Raw genomic sequence first — 23,025 nt, 5'->3', positions numbered from 1 at the left:
AAAGATGATACCGCGATGGATCAGTTTCGATTAATGTCATTAGAATATGGGTGTAATGATAACCCTCCTCGCTTGCCTATTTAAATTATATAATATCCTTTTCATATGTGCATATATATATATATATATATTATTCGTACGATATATGTATAGTTAATAAAAGAGACATGACTATATATTTGAAAGAGTGCAATATAAAAATCTTTTAGAGAGAGAGAACTTGAATCGTCGCCGGCTTCATTCCGGCTTCGTCTTCTTCTCTATCACCGGTTCTTATCCGGTTTTGACTCCCGTAGTTCGGGCTTCTGACTCTGGTAAGAGGTGGTTCTCAAAACACCTTCTTAGCCGGCTTTCTTCTCGATTCATCGTCTGTCTGCGATGGTGATGGTGAGCTTGGTTCCGGTTCTCCGGTTCCTTTGTTTTACTTTTTGACCACCGCTTCCTGGTTGTATCTGCGGCGATTGACTCTCGATAAGAAGATCGAACTGTTTCCTCCTCCCCTTGGATAGGGTCGCTTCATATTCGAGCTCTTCTACATCTTTAAAGATGTCTGTTTCTCGTGTTCAGGTGAGTCCAATTATTCAGATCGATTGAAGACAATCGATTCATCCATCTTTTGGAGCGTTGATCTTTTGGTTCTCAATCGGCTTGGAAATTCTTCGCTACGGTGCTCGTTCTGAGCTTACTCCCCTCGTCGTGTTGACGGCTTCGTCTTCCGGTGGTCGGAGCTCCGGCGAGGATCTTTTCCCAGCGATTAAGGTGATGACCTTCAAAGCACGTGTCCCCATCAGCTCTGCGTCTATACACGTGTCTCGCCTATCATCGGCGTGTCGTTTTCCTCTGCGAAGGCTGCTATGCCTTGGTTTTTTGGGCCCTTGTCTAGGTCTCATTTATTTCCTTAGCTTTGTCTGGGACTTCTTGTTCTGGGCCTCACCTTATAATTATTTGTGTTGTTGGACTTCTGTCCAAGTTTAATATTTATAAGATGACAAAAAAAAGGGGGTGCAATATACATATATATATGTGTGTAATGAGTGTACGTAATTTTGATCAAAAAAAGGAGTCTCTTCCTTTTGTCATAACTAATACAAACAAACGTAAATGAAAGAGGAGTGACATACGGTGGTGATCAAAGGAAAGACGTACGGTGATCATTACAAGGAAAGGAAGAAAGGATTCGGATTCTCTTATCCATCAAAGAGAATCATAAGGACTTGGAGGTCTAAGGGAGGAGAAAATCAATTGGTGCATTGATTTCAATTTATCTTCATTAAGTATGGATTGAAAGGTTAGTCCTTCTATTTTCTTTAGAAATGTGTTAGGGTTGAATTAATCTAAATCTAGAATTCAGTCTTGGGTAGATTTCATTATAGAAATCATAAAAGTATATCTTACATTTGGTATCAGAGCGCTGTAAAGGTACTTGTGGTTCACTAGCCTCTAATTGAATTGTGACAAGTTCATTGACTATATATTTTAGCTAGTGAGATCAGTGCATTTGCATGTTGTTCGATTGTGAAGAAACAACTGCCTCAGGTGCAACTTCAGGTGAAAGAACTTTCAACCCGAATTTCATTAATGTCCACCCTTTCGCAGTTCACAACTCCCACTAGTTTCACCATTCTCAATGTACCCAAGATTACCCGATTCAACTATTCTCGTACTATGGTTAAAACAATAAAAAATCATACCCCTTTGATTCTTTTAGGATAGCCAATAAAAAATAATACATTGACAGCCCTAGGATCAAGTTTCTTTTCATGTGGGTTATATAGCTTTATTTCTGATGAGCAACCCCATACGCGCAGTTGGTTCAAACTAGGTTTCTTTCCATTCATAGTTCGTAAGGGATCTTAGGAACTTCCTAACTGGGAACCTGGTTCAACACATACGTTGCAGTTCTTAATGCATATATATACCCACAACTAAAGAAGTAAAGAAGAATTACTTAACATGCTTCTAACCATCTCTATTATAGTACGATTTTACCTCTCTACTACACCATTATGCTAAAGAGTATTGGACATACATAGACACAAAATGAGCTATATAATATTTTATTAATTTAAAATATTGTATGCATAAAGTTATAAGTTTTGAAAAATGCTTCCGCGGCATTTTATTAATAGGTAACTTGTGTTATGAAATATTAACACATTATATAAAATTATGTTATGAAATATAGCATAATATTAGGATAAATTTACCTATTAATATTTTGATCGTTTGTATAGTTTATAACATGTTTGTCACCAAAGTGACCATGTTATTTACTTACAAATATTAAAATTAATAGTAGTATAATTGATCATGATAAAAGAGATGCTAAATGACATTAAAGTTTTAGTGATCAATTATTTTATTTTCTATATTCTTGGAGATCACCCAAATGTGGATCATTGAATATAGTTAATAATATGAAAAGAACTAGTCATTTTTTTTACTATAGTTGGTAGTATATATACCTAAAGATAATATACCATTTGACTTGAGTTTTAAATGATTAGTTATTAAAGTGTATTTTAGCGCCACTGAAAGTGTTTGTGTTTAAGTATTGCCCAAAGGTTACTTAAATACAAACTTAAAAGTTTATATTAAGTCTAGAATCTGAAATAAAGTTTCAAAGCACTAAGGGGTAAGCATGTATAAAAGCTTGCAGCTTCATCAAATGTGTTTGCATTTGCTAACTCTATCGTGAAGTTCAATGAACTCAATTTTGGTGAATGGTCCGAAAAGATCTGGGTTACATTAGATGTAATAGAATGGGAATTCACCATAGTAAATGAAGAGTCCTCAGCCATTACGATAGATATCTCCGACTGTGAAAAGTCTCGTGTGTAAGAGATGAGAGCAAACTAATAGGCTGAGTTTGAACTTTATGAGAATGTTCTCGTTGTAGAAAGAGTTGTCATTGATGCCTAAGAAAAAAAAAAGGAATTTATAGAGTAGATTTAAGGAGTGTTTATAGTCGGATTATGTTGTAAGTCGAATGTAGAAAGTCTCATAAATGAGCTAACTATGAAAATGGTTGATTGGTACCAACTAATCCGTGATCATGTGACTCACATGTCTAATCTGGCTATAAAGTTAAAGACCTTGGAAATGGAGGTGCACAAGCAGTTTCTGGTCCAATTCATCATCAGCTCTATACCTCTTGAGATTAGTCAGTTTCAGGTGAATTACAACACCAGTAAAGATAATGAAACATTAGAGAATTAAAGGCTATGTTTATTCAAGAGGAGAGGAGATCAAGGAAGATGAAAGACCAAGTTGCTAACCTCGTAGGTCTTGGAAGTATCAGTAGCAGCAAAAGAATCCTAAGCAGAAAGAACAAAAGGAATAACAATTCTTTCCTGAAAAAAAAACTTAGTCAAATCCGAAATGAAATGAAGTTTGGTACTTAGTAGCGTTGCTTGATGGTTTCAATACCATTGGTTGTAAATGGGTCTTCAAGACCAAACACAACTCGAAAGGTAATATTGAAAGATACAAAGCTCGCCTTCCTGCTAAAGGATTCACCCAGAAAAGATAATATTAACTATAAAGGGACATTCTCTCCAGTTTCTCTTAGAATTGTTTTGGCTTTGGTGGCTCATTATGATCTTGAGTTTCACCAGATAGTTGTTTGACCGTTTTTTTCTGAATGTAGAGCTTGAGGAAGTAGTAACATGTTCATGGCCGCATGAAAAGTTTCATGACCGCATGAAAATAAAATATGGTGTGGAAGCTGAAAAAGTCAATATATAGACTAAAACAAGCTTCCAAACAATGGTATTTTAAATTTAATAATACCATCACGTTATTTGGTTTTGTAGAGATGATCGTTGATCTATGTATCTGCGTTAAAGTCAGTGGGAGCAGATTTGTGGTGTTAGTCTTATATGTTGATGTAATTTTTGCTTGCTGCAAATAACATAGGCATGTTACATGATGTAAAGTAGTATCTCTCTATGAATTTTAAAATGAAAGATAGGGGTGAAGCATCTTATGTGATCGGAATAGAAATCTTTTGAGATAGATCACAAGAGTGTTGAGTTTGTCTCAGAAAGGATATATCTGTAAGATCTTAGAGATATATAAAATGGAAAAATGCTCTGTAGGAATAGCTCCAATTCAGAAGGGTGATAAGTTTAGTATGTCTTAAGAGTGAATTGGAGCGTAAAGAAATAAAAAAAAATTCTTAGACATTAGTGGTTGGGAGTTTGAACTATATCGGATATGTATTCAGCTTGACATCAGTTTTGATATTGGAAAGTTGGGCCGATATGAATGTAATACTGGAATGAACCACTAGAATGCTGCAAAGAAAGGTCCCTGGTACTTGCAAGGCACCAACGAGAACATGCTTACATAAAAGAGATCCAATCAGTTAAAGGTCACTGGATATTCAGATTCAGATTATGCCGGATGTGTTGATGGTAAAAATCAACGTTTGGCTATTGTTCCTATAAATTGAGGAAACAATATAAAAGAAAGTGGAAAGTAGTCTGTCATTGCTACTTCCACTATGAAGGTCGAATTGTTGTATGCTTTGAAGCCACAATTCATGTATGGAGGCTGCGGAAATTTATCTCAAGGTTTTGGATTGTCGACATTAAAACCAAGTGGCTGAGAGTTTATGGTGATTATTTTGCAGCTGTCTTCTTTTGAAAAGATGAAAGTGTTGGAAGGTGCTAAGCACATTAAGTTAAAGTAATTGTTTATTAAAGAAGAAATTCAGACATATAGAGTGTCATTTGAGCACATAAGAAATGATATAATAATAGCGGATCCGCAAACTAAAGGTTTATCACCCAAGGCGTTCAACGGCCGTTTAGAGCGTATGGGTATCATAGATAAAGCCTTGCTATTATAGTTATGGAATGCTTATTAAGTTTTTGACACCTAGGAATTCAATTAAAGTTAAGTTTCTGATTTGTTAGATATGTTGTCATTAAAGTATGTGTACACATTTATGGTTCAAAGATAACATATAGTAAAGTTTTGAGAATAAAGGTTCTTCTCATGTAAGGATGATATAAAGTTAGAATTTGTTTGTAATACATGGAAGGGACTATGCCGGTTAAATGACATACAACCGCCATGATTCGATCAGTTCTAATTTTAGTAAAGATCAAACGAACTTGATAAAAAGTGCACATTAAAGTTATTGAACTCTTAAGACGACACAAAGGTCAAGTGGGAGAATGTAAGAATATTTTATATTCTATGTGACCTATGTGTCTATTGGTTTAATATAAAGTTCAAAATCATAATAATGTTGTAAGATTCTAATATAAAAGATGATACCGCGATGGATCGGTTTCGATTAATGTCATTAGAATTTGGGTGTAATGATAACCCTCCTCGCTTGCCTATTTAAATTATATAATATCCTTTTCATATGTGCATATATATATATATATATATATGTGTGTATTATATGTATAGTTAATAAAAGAGACGTGACTATATATTTGAAAGGGTGCAATATACATATATATATGTGTGTAATGGGTGTACGTAATTTTGATCAAAAAAAGGAGTCTCTTCCTTTTGTCATAACTAATACAAACAAACGTAAATGAAAGAGGAGTGACATACGGTGGTGATCAAAGGAAAGACGTACGGTGATCATTACAAGGAAAGGAAGAAAGGATTCGGATTCTCTTATCCATCAAAGAGAATCATAAGGACTTGGAGGTCTAAGGGAGGAGAAAATCAATTGGTGCATTGATTTCAATTTATCTTCATTAAGCATGGATTGAAAGGTTAGTCCTTCTATTTTCTTTAGAAATGTGTTAGGGTTGAATTAATCTAAATCTAGAATTCAGTCTTGGGTAAATTTCATTATAGAAATCATAAAAGTATATCTTACATGCCCTTGTCAGTTTCTTAAAAAGTCTGCCCGACATAGTCACATAGAGGGGACATTGGTGATCAAGGTCGGGCAATAGATCCAGGCCGCCACGTTTAATGTCGGCGGGGAGCGGGATCGCGTAGTAACTGCCATGGAATATGATATCACCATCAGTGTCGAGAACTGGTCCGGCGGTCACGGCCAAAACAGTGGTTAAGGCAAGAAGGAAGTAAAACATAGGATTCATTATTTTTGTGTTTGTGTGGTTGATTAGATTTGAATGTTAATGAATGAATAAACTTTCATGTGACGATATATACACGGATGTGTATACATGCACATGCAACTTTGTATATTAAGTACATTGAGATTTGAGAAGATGCCTTTCGTCCACTATAAATATCATTTTTAGCCTCATGAATAAATAGTTCAAGTGGGACGTTTTTAAAACGTTAACTTCTTAGAGGATGATTACCGGGGGTTTTTAGGGTGATGGATTTAAAATTGTTAAATACGTACAAAACTAATAAATCACATACCGCCACCAAATTGTGGCAGATGCTCCTTTCTTCCCCAATTTGCTTTGATCACTCTGTTTGAAGTGAAAATGAGAGAGAGACCTCTGCACAAGTTTAGAAGGGAAGAACAAGTGTTGGAGGATTTTGCTTGAAATGTCCAGATTGTAGATACCATGGCAAGCCAACGGCAGCAAATACCATGGCACTTTTACAATCATGAAGTGCGCCAAAGTGTAGGAAATCACAGATATCAACACAGACTTTCAGCTTTAACATCATCCAATCTCAAACACCTGAAGAAGAATCATGTTTAAAATAGTGAGTAACAAAAAGAAGAAGTTAAATGTCAATACTTATTAAAAATCTATATACCTCTTTGGGTAGTGTATCCATTAAAGAGGCATTATCAGGAAGATCTTATCCAATTCGTTTGAATCCATAGCTTTATGTTAACTGTTCTCTATTTTCTACACTGTCAACTGAAAGGGGTGTGGGCTGGAACATCCACTGTTTTAATACATCCAAACCTTTTTTTGCAGGAACCAAGAACGTTCTCCTTCTATGCGTCTTCCTTTTAATAGAAGATCAATCGTTCTCACAACATACACACCTGCATGCATCCACCAACACAATACAATTAATTATTGCTTTAGCCCTCCGAATTAACATAAGAAAACCCACAAGAACTAAGAGCCATCCGGAAGAACACAAGCAAACCCCCTATAGTAAAGGCGAGAAATTTGCAGAGTAAAAAACATATTAACCCCCAAAGTCACTCTCTTTGTTATTTTTCTAACAAAAGGAGCGATGGTATCATTGTTTCCTTCTACTGAAACTTCATAAGTGTACACGAGTTAACTCAAAGAAGAGTTTATTGAGAAATAACATAACCTGGAGAAAGATGAGTAAGAGAAGAAACTTGGGGAACCCTAGGAAGACATTGTTGTGGGCCTGAGAAACCAATAGTAAATAAACAAATTGATTATGGAAACTCAAGTAAAAAAATGGGCAAGAGAGAAGAGTGCGAATGGTGGAGCCTTTATGTTTGAAGAAAAGGTACCATGAAGGTGAAGAAAGATTCTCGACGCCATAGAGAGGAGAAGAAGCCACAAAAATTCCTTTGCAAATATGTTTTATGAGATCGAATGGGTGTAGAGAGCCTTCTCACCTCTTCAAGTTGACAGCAAAAGTAAACTTCCCCAAAAAATATTAAGTTATTAACAATATTAATTACTATGTACGATAATATTTATTATAATATTTCTTTTTAATATCAATAAAAATTAAATTAATACTAATTTATAATAGAATTCAATAATATTTATGAAATTATTTCATTACATAATTTTAATAAGACTATCTTTTTACTTAAGTAATAGTTAAAGGTTTATTATTTTGAGACCAATTAATACTTAATAGGATGAAAATAACTTTAATGAAACTATAAACATGTCAAAATATATAAACTTTAATCTTTGACCAAATACCAAAATATATATATTAAATTAAGTATATGTGTTAATTATTTATGTAATAAATACTTTAGGCATTGATTGGTAAGATGTAGTAACATTGATTTAGTTTGAGTTAAAGGTGTTACTCATATATAATTCAAAAATGTTACCAATCATGCATTAAATTTAATTTTTTGATCTTAAGTTTGAGTTATCATGTATTATGGTTGAGTTACAATTTTGATTTACGTTCTTCATAAAATTGTTAGATCAAAACTTAATGCAACATAATGACCAATCCTATGTTTTAAGATTTGAGTTATAGTTATAATTAAAGTTTCTATCAAAAATACAAGTGAAAATAATAAAATCCTAAACACTCCACGGACGAAACGCTTTATGTTATACGTTATGGAATTTTTTTGTTTGTAAATAAACTATTATTTATATTTCCAAAACCATCATAGCAATATCCTATTCTTATTTCTGGAAATATTTTTAACAATATTATACAACTTCTCTTAATTTTGTGTTAGTCAAATGTTTGTATTCTCTTTCTTGTTCCTATTTTTGAATTATTAATTTTTACATTATTATTATACATAATCTTATTAGTTGTAAATTTTATTTGGATTGGAAATTTATAAATTATTTTGTTATTGACATCGGATAAACAATATCATTAGTAAGTACAGTTCTTAGATAAATATATATTGCAACTTATTTTTTTGTTAAAATTTATTTTTATACATATTAAAAATATTTTTTTTTTATTTTTAAATAGGTTAATAATTTTTTGTTATTAATAAGAATAATTCATTATTATATTTTTATATTTACATTTATATTTATTTTATTAAAAGCTATACTGCAACTTATACATCAAAAAGATTACCAGCCATCAGTTTTATTAAAATGGTAAGTATGATTTCTACTGCAAAATTTACCACATAAATTTATAGTTTTTATCTCATAATTTTTATTGCAAGTTACGTCAAATTGTAATACATATTGCAACTCAACTTCAATACTACTTGTCTATTATTTTAAAGTATTTTAGATACTTATTGGAGACTAAATTAAGGTATGGTACAAGTATCTATTGAGATTCTTTTTTTTAAAAAAGTTTTTCAAGATATTTATTCAGATTGAGATTTGGTTTAGATAAAACTCATAATCCAAAATATAATAAAACTATATCCATTTGATATTTATGTTGGATTCAGTTCAGTTCAATTTATTTTTATTGGGTCAGATTCTATACATGTTTTTTGAATTCGTTTTATTTACCCACCCATAAGATAGAGTATTAAAAATTGGCCACAATCGTAAATAATATTCCTTACAAAATAACTAAACACTCGCGCAGAGGTATAGATCAAAGTCTTATATTAATATTAGTGTTTAACTAATATTTTTTCAATAGATATGAAACTATAGTTATATTGCAAGTAAGCAGATTGCCACTGATGGGTACACGAGGCGTCCAAACAAAATCATCGGCGTAGACCAGGAGTTTTTTTTCGTCAACCCATTTATATTAAGCCCACATGCTAAACCGTACAAGCAATTCAAGTTAAACTTAAAATACATTCAGCCCAGGCCAGAAACTTCACGCCGGTCGAACATAGCTCACCATATCCGGCTCGCTTGAGTTGCTTGTTCGCTCCACTCTCCTTCAGTCACCGCCCAATCAACAAGATATTATTCTCCATCCTCTAGAGTTATTCCGGCGAAGAGCTTCAATAAGAACCGAGACAGAAATTTGTCAGAACGCAAACCGATACGGCAGCTCCGACTCTTCTATCCATGCATCGAATCTCACCAGTTTATTCTGACTCTCTAATCTTGACCGTCATGGATACTTCGCTTCTTCACATACGCAAGGTTGATTCCAACTCAGTATCAAGAGTTGGGCTTATCTAATGAGATGAAAATCAAATTTTTAGATCAAGAGGATTATGAGTGAAGAACAAAAGAAGAGCTAAAAACACAACAAAATTGGACAAGCCGAACTTATATCCGCAACCGGAAAAGCTAATGGACAAAGCCGAAGTAAATATCTGATCTAATGATCAGAAGACCAAAAGAAAAACTTTTGATTTTTTCTCTTCTCTCTGTGTGAAATATTTAAGTGAGAGAACAGAGAGATAGAGAGAGTCAAAACTCGGTAAACCAGAAGTTTCCATTATCTTTTTTTTTGAATGAATGCTAAATTTATTCATAAAAAAAAACCCTTCTTACATCAAGTGTATACCTTTAAATTTGAGATAAACCTTCTAAAACCTCCAACCTTAGAAAAATTTTAAATTCTAGTACGAAACCAAAACTGCAAACCACTTTCCCACCCTTTTACTCTTTTGGACCTCATAATCTTTATGAGAAATCTTTATTTAAGAACCGGTTCTTAGCTTTTTTAGTTAAAAGTTAAGAGACAGATTCTTATATTCCGCTAAGAACTTCACTCTAAGAACCCCTCAATAATCATGCTCTTAGACCGTGATTATCACTATAACCATAGGAAATTTATGGAATCATCACCGACATCCATCAACTCTCCTCTGCGTTTAACTCAATCTCCTTCACGTTTCTGCCACGAACTCAGAACCAGGAAGCCGACGAGTTAGCTAAAAGAATTCTCCGTTTATCTTTACTTTCAGTTTGTAATGGGCCCCTAGTGGGCTAAACTGCCGTTTTATTAAGTTTAATGAAATCCTTAGTTGAACAAAAAAAAAGACTCAATTTTTTTATTTACTTTTTTATTTTTTTTTGTTTGATTAAAAAAAATTAACAAACGCACCATTTGTGGGCGCCACGTGTCAATGAGATCCGCGGACAGTGCAAGAAACAGACCAAAGTCGATCCTTATTTCACAACTTGTAGAACCGATTTTAAAGATTTTTGTGGAACCCAGACCATAAAGTTTGTTAAGAAACCCACTAATCTCCTGCGATAATCTTATCGTGCTCTTAATAAATACAATAAAAACTATATAATATATATTCCACCTTCCAACCACCATTCGTAATTGTTGTTCTTCTTCTTAATGTTACGGGTCAACTTTATTAATAAAATGGCCATGGGCTTCGCGAGCTTTGTTTATTTAAGGATTCATACTCTCATGCTGCTCACAACTGGTGGTTTTAATTGTGTCTCGAGCTTTGTTCATGCTCATTCTGGTCATGGGTGGTTGTAATAGTATTGTGTCTCGTGGTCGCGCTGATTCTTCCTCGGTTTCTCCCATCTTATCCTCTAACCAAAGATGTTGATCGTGGCCGTTAAAAGGCCCCTCCCAAGTTAATATCAAGAAGAAGCATATGGTCTATTAACAGATATGTCTTTTTCTCTCGCATTTCTGTTTTGTTACTCTGCTAGCTGCTTGATGTTTGTTCATCCAGTTCGGTTTTGATCAAGTTGTATCATGTGAATTTGAGTTGGGTATTTTGGATATTTATGTTTCTTTGAAACTCTGGTGTAATTCTTTTTCTCGAACTTGACTATTGGACAATATATGTATATGTCTAGACTCCTACGACAACTATATGCCAAAAAAGCGTAAAGGATCTAAAAAAAATTACGGGTACACATAACCATTGCCGAGGAAAGTCCTTTTCCTAACTTAATTGATTTGATTGTATATTATAATTTAGTAGGTAGATGGTCTCACAAGGCTTATCCATTTCAGTTTCTATCCAGCAAAAAAAATAAAAATTCTAAAGTACAACACGGTATATAACCTTTTGAAGGAGTTGGGAGATTCAAAAGAAAGAGATTGAACAATTTTTAAATAAACTACTCCCGTTTTTTCCGAAAGTGAGATTTTTTTTAAAAAAAATTTATTCAACGAAGATAGATTTTCTATATTTTTAAGGAACATTAATTAAAAATATTTGAATTGATTAAATTTTATTGGTGAAAAGTTATTGAAAAGTATAGAATAAATTAAATTATAAACATTGATTAAATTCTTAATAAACGTGCATACTCTAGAAAATACTCCATCAGTTCAACGTGCATACTCTAGAAAATACTCCATCAGTTTCTAAATATAAGATATTTAGGTAAAACACGCATATTAAAAAAATCATTGTTTTGTATAGAAAATCAATGTTATTCAACCAATTACAAAATAGATTATCAAATATAATTGGTTGCGCAGTTTTTAATAAAGTAAAATGTTACTTAGAAAAATAAAAACATCTTTTATATATTACAACATCAAAATTCTTTAAAACATTATATATTTAGGAATGAAGGTAGTATTAATCTCGGGAACCGAAGGAGTAATAAACAGAAACAAAAATACATGAAAAAGTGAAAACGTATGTTAATTTCAAGGAGAGAAACATTACAGTTTAGTAGCTGTACATTGCACATTTCAGAACACGCAATCTTTGCAGTAATTATTACATAGCGTAAATGAGATGATTTGAGCGGGACCCATTCGCAAAGAAGAAGAACTAAAAACTCTCTCTAATAACAATTCATGAATCGTAATCACGCATCATCACACCAACATCATCATCATCATCAATGTAAAATTCCCAGAAACAATCCTTACCTTACTTTCCTTTCACACTGATTCTTCCCTCTCTCCCCCACTTGTTCTCTCATGATCAAAGTAAACCCTAGAATCTCCGATTACAATTCGATCTATTCTGTTTCTTCTTCTTCACCTTTACTCTCTCTTAAGCTCCAAGAATACAAATTTAACGTATAGGGTTTACCGGGTCCACTTAGTTAGAATCGGTTCTTGTGCATACCTCTAGTCATGGCGTATCATTCGATTCCGGGCTCCTCGGGGTTTCACTACTTGAATTCTCCTTTTGGTGATACGACCTTCACCAAGGTCTTCGTTGGTGGCCTTGCCTGGGAGACTCAAAGCCACACTCTTCGTCGTCATTTCGAACCTTACGGTGAGATCCTCGAGGCCGTCGTTATTACCGATAAGAACACTGGTCGATCCAAAGGTTACGGCTTTGTGAGTTTCCTATCCTTTGTGTGATTTCCTTCATTGCTTTATTTGTTCCCTCTGCTTCCATAGTGTGCTTTAGAGATAAATGGGTTGTGAGTTTTGCTTTAGAGTTAATAGTTTTGGTAAATGCCATCTTAGGGGCTTGCAGATTACAAACTGTTTCGTTACGCCATTTTCAAGATTGTTGAATGACTTAAAAATGCTCTGTTATTGATTTGTATGGAGGATTTTCTTAGGTGACTTTCCGAGATCCAGAGGCTGCTAGGAGAGCCTGTGTTGATCCAACACCTATTATAGATGGCAGACGTGCGAATTGTAATCTCGCTTCTCTTGGGAGGCCTCCTCGTCTTCCACTACCCAATATTCCTGGTTGGTCTTGCTTCTCTGTTTTATCTGTACCTTTTTTCTTGCATTACTTGCTTAGACCTTTTCATATTACGTTGGTTTTTTGTTTGTTAGGACCTGCTTCTCCGTACGTTGGAAGTGTGCAGGCTCCTCGCGGTTCACTCTTTGGAAGCCATCCGTATCAACAAACGCCTGCTTATAGCTACCAGCAAGGAGTGATGTACCCTTATGGGTGAGTTACACATTTCGGAGTTTACAAAATGATCTGAAGTTTTCTCCAAATTTAGTGTCTTCTTTTCCTAGGATATGTATTTTTAGCCATGGTTGTGTAACTGCTACTCTTTGAGTACCTAGCAAAAACTTTACTAACCTGTCTCTAATTTTATTTTTTTCCTTTTGGTGTTCTCTCAGGGTTACACCATATGGACCTGAGTACATGTACTCACAATCTCAGGTAGGATTCTAAAGTTGTTGCAGCCTCTTCTTGGTTTATTTAAGCATTTAAAACTGTTTCGACTTCGGTTATATATAACACATGTCGTTCTCTTCATGTTGTTTTAGGGCTTATATGGTCCTTACACTGGGCAACAGTACCTTCAGGTTTATGGAGCGCCTGGGGGAATTAACTCACCGAGCTACCAATACGGGCAACTGAGTCAAAACATCCCTGTTGGTCATGGCTATACAGCGGTACAGGGCTATTCAGTTCCAGGAAGTCATATGCAATCTCCCTACCCTTCAGCTGTAGCAGGTCCTTCCCCAACGCAGTCCCATCCTCAGTATATGCAGAGTAGCGGTTCTGATCAAACAACAGGGTGAAAAAAACTCAATCAACGTAACAAGCTTGGTAGACAAAGATATAGCATATATATGTATATAAATTTAAAAGATGTACAGATGCATATATAGAATGGTGGAATCACAAAATCTGATTCTTTTGGTAGTTAAAGTAGTCTTCTTACTTCACACTTTCTCAAGGCATAGGAGTGTGTGTGTTAGTAAGAAGATTGTTAGGTAGCTTTTTTTTAATGTCCTTGTTAATGTGTATTGAGCTCACTTAGCTTCATATCTTTGCATATATTGTACTCTTCTCTTTTACACGTCTGTACAGTTACTAAAATGATAAATTGTTATATCAGGATCTTCTTATTGTTTCTGTCTCCGGTTCCATCTTCTGCTTACCATCATCCTCTGTTGTTAACTCCATCTTTCTTGTATATTTTCGTTAACTACTTGTTTTGGTTTCTAAAGATTCAAGAACTAGTTAAACCGAGCATCATTTAAATCATTTTTTAAGATACAGTTATCAATTCACGTTACAGAAAAAAAAATTGCTTGGATAAATGCTACTAAAAGTGAGAGTAAACTCACGGAAGCACTACTTGCTGTTACTAGTTACTTCTTGTCATCAGTGAATCAAACCGAAACCAAATGGAACTCGACTAACTCCGGTTTAATCTGCTGGAAGATTTCAAACAATGTAATGTAATGTAATGCTGTGTCCATCGTGACAACACAAAAGGCAATAGGAAGAACTGACCAAGTCTTCCTCGGAGTCAAATAACAAGCATATTCCATGCTCATAGTTATAAAAATACAGCAAAACAAAGACAGCAACATGTTTGTTATAAAGAGTAGTCTTTGTCCTGTCTTCACTTTCATCTCCCAACAAAAAAAACTCCAAAAAAGAAAAACGATAAAACAAAAGCTCTGGATTCAGAATCACAGATCAAGAAAAAGACGATGCCAATAAAGGTATTGTCATCCCTAGACGCAGCTCGAATACAATGGTACCATTTCAAAGCCATCATAGTCGCAGGCATGGGACTATTCACCGACGCTTACGACCTCTTCTGCATCGCGCCCGTCATGAAAATGATCAGCCACGTTTACTACCACGGCGACTCCATCAACACGGCCGTTCTCTCCACTTCTTACGCCATCGCTCTCCTCGGGACAGCGACGGGTCAACTCGTGTTCGGTTACCTCGGCGACCGGGTCGGTCGTCGCCGAGTCTACGGCCTTTGTCTCGTCATCATGATCATAAGCTCCTTCGGTTGTGGCTTCTCTGTGTGCACCACTCGGAGGTCTTGTGTTATGGTTAGTCTCGGTTTTTTCCGGTTTATTCTCGGTTTGGGTATCGGTGGTGATTACCCGCTCTCGGCTACTATAATGTCCGAGTTCGCTAATAAGAGGACGCGTGGCGCGTTTATAGCTGCGGTGTTCTCGATGCAAGGGTTGGGGATTCTTGTGAGCTCAGCCGTGACGATGGCTGTTTGTGTGGCGTTTAAAAGAGGTGGCGGCGGTGGTTCATTGGACGAGGAGGAGGCTCCGCCTGAAGCTGACGTGGCGTGGAGGCTTATACTAATGATAGGTGCTCTTCCCGCTGCATTGACGTTTTACTGGCGAATGCTGATGCCTGAGACCGCAAGGTCCGTCCAGAACTTATCTTTTTTCACTAATAAACTAGTTAAATTATTTTCAATATTTTCCTTTTACTTGCATTAATATATTTTATGTATCCAATCACAAATCAGAATGGACGTAATGCAGAACGTTCTCGTCTCACTATATATTTTTATTGGCTACTTGACTCGCATTTAAAATTTTAAAAGCTACTAGATTTTCTAATATCATTCTGTAGGATTAAATTATAAACAATTCTCTCAAATAACACTTTTTAAGTTTTTATCACAAAATAACTATAAAAATGACCAAAATAGTTTATTTTTATTTTTATTTTTTTAATATTTTTTTTTAATTTTTTTAATTTGAAATCTTATCCCAAAATTCCACCTTTTAACTTTAAACTTTAAATCTAGATTAGTTAACCATAAAAATAAAAATATAAAAACAAAAATATATATTTTACAACAAAAACTTAAAAAGTGTTATCCTAATAAATTTTTATGAGTTGTTATACGAGTTATTAGAAGTAGAACCAATCATCTTTTTTGTGAAAGCTTCTCTGGCTAGATACATTGTATTTCAAAAGAAAATCATTTGTTTGTCATTAACGAATATTTTCTTGTAATTGACTATTCTTATACAAGTTTTCCGATCAGTCACAGATATATATACCTGACTTATGATCGAATTCAAGAGCTTTCAGTGGATTTTTAATTAATTGAAGATAGAAAAGGTTTTCTATTCTATAAAAAAATGTTAGAGTAAGTGGTAGGTTTGGAACCATAGCTTGATGGTATTTTAGATATTTTTTCTATAAAATATCAGATTCCTTAAAAAAGTGTAGCTATATGTATATTTTAACCGCTAGGGTACTGATAGATCAATGATTTAGAAGGTTGCAAATTAGTGATTTGTTTCAAATGATTCATTGACTTTGCAAGGGATACTCGGATGGATACCAAATACTGTGGTATATACCTTACCAGCTAGTATACATCTTATCCTTGCGTATTCAAGATTGGCTATTCCAAGTCTCCACCAATCATTTTAACTAAAAAAGTCTTCACCAATCATATATTTACACTATTTATAAATCCTCTATTATTTCTTTCATCTAATATTTTTATATACCTCAGGTATAAGATCCAGCTAATCCATTGATTAGTTTTCATTTCAAGTATTTAAAATTATCCCCACACGTACTCCAGTTCTTCCAACACTCTAGTCTCTACGGCATTCATTAGAAAATAAATAAAAAGTCAAAATAACAAAAACTAGATTTTGAAAGTATAGAAAATCTTACATAAATTATGGGTTATTAATTAAAAGTTGTACTGATGCATGCAGATACACAGCACTTGTGGAAAACAACATAGTCCAAGCAGCAAAAGACATGGAAAGAGTCATGTCAATAACTGATGATATCTCTGATGAAACAACGACGGAGACACCACCACCTCCTCCTCCTCCTTTGCCGCCTTCATACACACTCTTCTCCCTTCGCTTCCTCCGCCTCCACGGCCGCGACCTCTTTGCCGCATCTGTTAATTGGTTCCTAGTAGACGTTGTTTTCTACACAAGCAACCTCCTCCTCTCCCAAATCTTCAGTCACTACTCGGATAAACCTTCTTCCTCCACCGCTGAGAATGTCTACGACGCAGCCTTCAGAGTGGCGGAACTAGGAGCCATCATAGCCGCTTGCTCCACCATTCCCGGTTATTGGTTCACAGTTTACTTCATCGACAAGATAGGTCGGGTTAAAATCCAGATGATGGGGTTTTTCTTCATGGCCGTTGTGTATTTGGTCGCAGGGATACCGTACACTTGGTACTGGTCGAAGCATGAGCAGACAAAGAAAGGCTTTATGGTTCTCTACGGTTTGGTTTTTTTCTTTTCTAACTTTGGTCCCAACACTACAACTTTTATCATACCCGCTGAGCTTTTTCCGGCTAGGTTTAGGTCGACATGTCACGGGATATCTGGAGCCGCGGGTAAGCTTGGGGCTATTGTGGGCACTGTTGGGTTCTTGTGGGCTACGGAGAAGGCAGACGATGGCGATAATATGAACCGTATGAGAGCTGCTTTCTTGATACTTGGTGGAGTTTGCATTGCTGGAATATTCGTGACGTATTTCTTCACCAAGGAAACTATGGGAAGATCGTTAGAGGAGAATGAGCACCAACAAGAACAAGTTAACAATGATGAGAGTGAAGATGAGCCACATATTGTTGACGGACAATCATCGGAAAGCACTTTGCTTCAGACACAATGATGACCGAGATACCAAACTCATGTTCGGTTCAAGTTTAGTAGACAAAGGAAACCACTTTTGTATTTATTTTTACAATTACTTCTGACCCAGGAAACTGTTTAATGTACGTTTCTTTTGTTTTCTTTATGTACTTTCTACCCATGAAACTGTTCAACCTAGTCTTCCTTTGTTTTTCTTCAGTTTGATTATGGTTTCTATTTTTTAAATCATACTATTATATTCAGTTTATTATTTCTCATAGTTCTTACAACATTTCTATTCATAATTCAAAAGGAAACACAAATAAATTGACAATTTCATGACAATGAATATTCATATTGATATGAAGATAATGATCAAATGCAGATAAGATAAAATGATTTCATCACTTAGTTTTGGTGGGGAAAGAAGCCATCTTGTTGATTCCACAGAGCCCCTCTGGTTTACCAGTGTTCCTCTTCATCCTGATGTAGCCCTTCTCTCCCCATGTTGGTCCCCAAGAATTCTTGACAATGATGTAATCCGAACCCTTGCTTGATCCATACCCAACCGCAGCCACACCGTGGTCCAAATCAACCCCGCACCGTCCATCAAAGACACCCTTAATATACCAAAACAAAATGATTCAAACATCAAGAAGATTAATTATTTACTTGATCATGTGTTTAATAATGTACTTACACCGCTGTAGAACTGGAACTCTCTACCAGAGGCATCAATGGCCACACTGAGAGGTTGATGAGCCAATGCCTTCAAGAGACTTTTCTCATCGTTTATAGGTACATCTTGGTGCCCACTGATAGTCACCATTTCAGATTCATCCTTTTGAGTCTCGCAAGTTCCTTCTTCCATGGAGTAAGGATAATCCTCTTCCTTGCGAAGGCCCCCGTTCTTGACAATGTATTCAAAAGCATAGTCCATGAGACCACCGTTGCAGCCATTGTTGTAGGTTGTGTCACAGTCTATGAGTTCTTGTTCAGACAATGTTGTCAAGTTCCCTGTCACAATCTTGTTTATACCTTCCACTGCAGCTACTGTCGAAAACGCCCAACAACTTCCTGCGTAACAATTCAAAAAAAAAATATTAAAATTTAAATGAAAATTTTAAAACTATAACACATCAGAGTCCAAGATGTGAGTTACCGCAAGAGCCCTGGTTCTTGACATAGCTCACAGCTCCTTTCTTTCTCCAGTCAACTGATTTAGGAAAAGCCTCAACGTCAACGTCCTTATAAACAAACTCTTGGTAAGATCTTTCTTCTTGGCGTCTCGCTATATCAGTCTTGAGCCCCAAGTACTTATTCTTGAATTCTTCGTGGCTCAAATCCGCAAACTCGTTGAGACCAAGCCAATAGCTTTTCGCTTTCTTGTTAGTCTCATCGATGTGCTTCAGGTTATCTTTGAAAACTTCGAACCTACGCAACTTCTCTTCAACGGTCTCGTAAGCTTTCTCGAAGTTGGAGATCCAGTTTTCGAAGAGTTCGATGAGTTTGTCATGAGACTCCAAATCCTCGGGGGAGTATCCAACGATGGAGAAGTCGTTGGAAGCAGCGAAACAGAGGGAGATAGATGCAGCAGATAAGGCAAGAGCAAAACAGAGGATTCTTGTAGGAGAAGAGAGAGCCATTAGGGTAACTAGAAGTTTGTACTTTGTTAGTTGATGGAGTATTTGGAAGAGAAGGGTTTAGTTTATATAGGCTGAAGTTATAGATAGATGTTGATCTTTTTGCTTTAGAGTAAAGTTGTCTGAATCTGGATCTTGTATACAGTCTGTGTCTTTAAGCTTAGTATTGTGTCCCCTGAAGAAACTTTGACTCCAAGTAATATGTATATATGTTTGTTTAGCAAGTTCTGTGCAGCACCAGAACCCTCTACTTGGGCTAGAGGTTGAATAAATAAGATAGGCCCTTGGAATGATAAATGGTCATGCTCTTAATCAAGTCCATTCTATGCCCACATATTTGGAGATGGGCCTTTGGAATGATATTTGGTCCCCAAGAATTATTTAATCAGGCTATCTATACTTCATAAAACATGAGATTATAGTGAAGTGTTTCTTTTGTCTTTTTAAAATTATTATGCTGTAAAGAACAAAGTTTGACCTGTCAATCCACCAAGATATCTGATAACAATGTCAGGAGGATCAGATCTTCTTACCTAAACCTTACTTTATTTTGATGACCACCAAGCACTATGAACACACCATGTATATCATAAAGTTGATCATTTAAAACATGAATCATATGAAAGTTCAAATTGAAAAATCACTGGATCTATCTTTACAGAACATCTAGCTACTTGTATAAACGAAATAAATACTTGGTATAAAAATAATAGTTGGTAGTTAGTTTGTACTTGGGACAAAATACAAAAACAAATACTATAAAAATGAATAACAAAAACAAAAAGCATGTCTTAAGATCCGTTTGAGGTGGATACACGTGGTCGGAGATGTTGAATGATTTGGGAGCACGAACTCTACCAAGAATAAGACCGTTGTCTATGTTTCTTTAGGTCTTATATATAGATCTATCTATTAGTATTAAAAGAAAGAACGTTATATATTATTTCTCAACTTGCTTTGCGCAAAGAAAAATAAAATTACCAGCTTGTAACAAAACTAGAAAAAACATGGATAAATGTAATGATTATTGAATTTTTGAAAAAAATTAATGGAGTATTTATTTGTAATATACTCCCCCTGTTCCTTAATATTACATATTTTAGGAAAAAAAATTGTTTTAAAAAAATCTATTTTTTACATTTTCAAGACATGTTTTATTAACTAATTGCAAATTTCAAAAAACTTAATTGCATTTACTGAATTGTTATTGGCTTAAAATTACGAAACAAAGATAAACACAAAAAAATATGCAAATTTAATGTGTTTTATTAAAATGTGTGAAAAATCTAGAATATGTAACATTAAAATACAGAGGGAGCAGTGGAGTAGTAGTAGAGGAGAAGTAATTGGTAGGGCACAAAAAGATGCGTGAGGAAGTGACAAAGCACTAATAGTAAACTATCACGTGCCCTCTCACAACGCCATGTTCATCTCCCGTTGCACTTACCCCATCTGTCTCTTGATTATAACCCTTTTTCTTTTTAATAGTGATTTAACGTTATTTTATAGCAAATTTCTCCTAAATGTCTTCATCTTATTACCCCAATTTTGCTGTACATCCAACCATTGTGCGTACGTTCTATGTAAAAAGTATGAGCTAATATATAATTAAGCCACATGATCACTTGTGAATTCATGTACATTGGTGGGGAACAATTCATACAGATAAATGATTCATTTTTTTAAAGAATCATTATTTGTATGAATTGTTAGCTCCCAACAATGTACGACTCATCAGAGTGTGACATCTGAAAACTAAAATATTACATTCGATGTGACAGAAAAGCTGTAAATCTTTTTTGTTTATTGCGTATTGATTTTAACTTGGACAACAAATGAAGCGTTGATCTATAACGTGGATCCTCTGTATTTGCATGTTCCACATTGATCTGGTCGTAATGTATTAGAAATTTTTTTTCACCTTCATTGCTGTTTATTTTTGGTCTCTTCTGCCATTGGGATCGCATAAAATAATACTTCAATTATATATGTAGGTAATTGTGTCAACTTCTTAAGGTTCCAATTCGTGATATGGAAAAGGATTCCAATTAGTGATAATCAGTCTGTAAGCGGTGCTATATAAGTATGTTGACTATCGGAATTGTTTTTTTTTTTTTGGTGTAAACTATCGGAATTGTTTCTATGGGAATTGAACGCTGGAAACCTATATGATGAGTAAATTTGTTCTTTAACAATATATACATTATGTGGATTTGAACTTTCAATCGTAATATAAACCAATGTACTACTAATGTTGGCAGATAATTACTAGAGTTCGAAACTATTAATTAAAAATTATTTTAGAGAAAAATCCAGCACATTCTGTACTTTCTAGTAAACATGGACTGCAGTATAATATATCATATTTATATAATTGGAAATCAATAATTAGAATAAAATAAGCTTAAAATAAAAATAGTATGTGATAAAAATATAATATCAATAAGTCTTGTGATTAATGAGTACTAGATTTTGATCCGCGCTTTCAAAGCGCCGGTTTATTTTCTTTTTTTTTTTCAATTGAGAAATATTTAGTAAATGTCATATTTCGTATATTTGTGTTTTATTTTATAAAAGACTTAAATTTTTTATCTTTCTTTATCGTGTTTCATTTTAAATGACTATTTATGTTAAAAAAAATTAAACTTTATTTTTTTAATGAATTAAATTGGTATAACTCTGATAAATTAATTTTATTATGTGGTTAATATTTTTAATAAAAATAATTATATACTTTTAATAAAGATTTATACTTTTCAATGAAAAAATCAATTTTTTTTTATGAATGCTTAAATTATATTAAGAAAAGAAAAAATAATAATTAAGAATGGTTGAAATTTTTTTTTTTTGAACTTGGACTAAATGGCCCAAAGGAAAAAAAAATGTGAGAATTTGATCTGATTTCTTAATCGGCCCAAATGGCCCAAGAGAGATCTGATGTGGACAGTGGGCTGGATCCGAAAAAATGGCCCAATATAGATGTGTTATTAATATTACTTGATTGCCCTTAATGAAACATGCAATGTTAGTAAAAAAAAGCAGACTAAGGTAAAAATGACAATATGATCCTCCTTTAATAGTATAGATGAGTTCATGAATTATTTAGCAAACAAATGACTAATAAATTTTTTAAATTATTGGTCATAACGTTTTGATAAAGGTTATTTATGAAGTAATGTTTGTTGAAATAAATACAGGGTCATAAAGAGGATATAAAGCCAAAGTAATTGGGAGATATAGACTCCACACAAATATGATTTGTTACTTTAAAAATGATACTGAATTTTAACATAAACATGATTTGTTACTTAATTTTAGTGATATAATAAAGTAAATATTTGTGATCACTATATTTATCATCTATTTACTGTAACTACATTTTATCAATTAAATATGTGCTTTATATCAAAGTCACTTTAGCTAATGTTCCAACTGGATTGTTAATTTGGAATAAAATGATGTGAAATGATTAATTCTATTATTCCATAAAATTTTTTTACCATTAACATGAATGTAATGGAATAATCATTTAATCAATTCTACAATTATTTCAAAATAATACAAATAAAACTATTTATAAATACTCATTTATAATTTTGATAAGGAATAA

The 23,025-nt window shown here is 34.2% G+C and overlaps 3 protein-coding genes across 3 annotated transcripts; 2 read left to right on the top strand and 1 right to left on the bottom strand.

The window, feature by feature from the left end:
* Positions 1-12,134: 12,134 nt before the first annotated feature.
* On the top strand, positions 12,135-14,287 carry LOC106446233 (RNA-binding protein 24). Its single transcript, XM_013887940.3, has 5 exons — positions 12,135-12,792; positions 13,023-13,155; positions 13,246-13,363; positions 13,543-13,585; positions 13,693-14,287. The coding sequence occupies exons 1-5, from the start codon at positions 12,583-12,585 to the stop codon at positions 13,948-13,950; spliced, it is 762 nt and encodes a 253-aa protein (XP_013743394.1). The 5' UTR covers positions 12,135-12,582; the 3' UTR covers positions 13,951-14,287.
* Positions 14,288-14,475: 188 nt separating this feature from the next.
* LOC106449663 (probable inorganic phosphate transporter 1-8) lies at positions 14,476-17,852 on the top strand. Its single transcript, XM_013891394.3, has 2 exons — positions 14,476-15,563; positions 16,888-17,852. Exons 1-2 carry the CDS (start codon positions 14,875-14,877, stop codon positions 17,810-17,812), a joined length of 1,614 nt encoding a protein of 537 aa, XP_013746848.2. The 5' UTR covers positions 14,476-14,874; the 3' UTR covers positions 17,813-17,852.
* A 157-nt stretch (positions 17,853-18,009) lies between these two features.
* Positions 18,010-19,465, bottom strand: LOC106446232 (cysteine protease XCP2). Its single transcript, XM_013887939.3, has 3 exons — positions 18,935-19,465; positions 18,473-18,849; positions 18,010-18,392 (listed from the first exon to the last, which is right to left on the bottom strand). Exons 1-3 carry the CDS (start codon positions 19,416-19,418, stop codon positions 18,177-18,179), a joined length of 1,077 nt encoding a protein of 358 aa, XP_013743393.1. The 5' UTR covers positions 19,419-19,465; the 3' UTR covers positions 18,010-18,176.
* Positions 19,466-23,025: the final 3,560 nt, after the last annotated feature.

The sequence above is a fragment of the Brassica napus genome, chromosome C8 (genome assembly GCF_020379485.1).
Source record: "Brassica napus cultivar Da-Ae chromosome C8, Da-Ae, whole genome shotgun sequence".
In the NCBI taxonomy this organism is placed as follows: Eukaryota; Viridiplantae; Streptophyta; class Magnoliopsida; order Brassicales; family Brassicaceae; genus Brassica; species Brassica napus.
This window is presented reverse-complemented; position numbering and strand designations above follow the sequence as displayed.

What these genes read in the sequence shown, in the direction of transcription:
- LOC106446233 (XM_013887940.3), top strand. Translation starts at nt 12,583, where the DNA reads ATGGCGTATCATTCGATTCCGGGCTCCTCGGGGTTTCACTACTTGAAT. An exon ending in TCCACTACCCAATATTCCTG is followed by an intron (nt 13,156 to 13,245) that starts GTTGGTCTTGCT and finishes TTTGTTTGTTAG; the next exon opens with GACCTGCTTCTCCGTACGTT. An exon ending in GGAGTGATGTACCCTTATGG is followed by an intron (nt 13,364 to 13,542) that starts GTGAGTTACACA and finishes GTGTTCTCTCAG; the next exon opens with GGTTACACCATATGGACCTG.
- LOC106449663 (XM_013891394.3), top strand. Translation starts at nt 14,875, where the DNA reads ATGCCAATAAAGGTATTGTCATCCCTAGACGCAGCTCGAATACAATGG. An exon ending in CTGATGCCTGAGACCGCAAG is followed by an intron (nt 15,564 to 16,887) that starts GTCCGTCCAGAA and finishes TGATGCATGCAG; the next exon opens with ATACACAGCACTTGTGGAAA.
- LOC106446232 (XM_013887939.3), bottom strand. Translation starts at nt 19,418, where the DNA reads ATGGCTCTCTCTTCTCCTACAAGAATCCTCTGTTTTGCTCTTGCCTTA. An exon ending in CAAGAACCAGGGCTCTTGCG is followed by an intron (nt 18,850 to 18,934) that starts GTAACTCACATC and finishes ATTGTTACGCAG; the next exon opens with GAAGTTGTTGGGCGTTTTCG. An exon ending in AGTTCCAGTTCTACAGCGGT is followed by an intron (nt 18,393 to 18,472) that starts GTAAGTACATTA and finishes TGGTATATTAAG; the next exon opens with GGTGTCTTTGATGGACGGTG.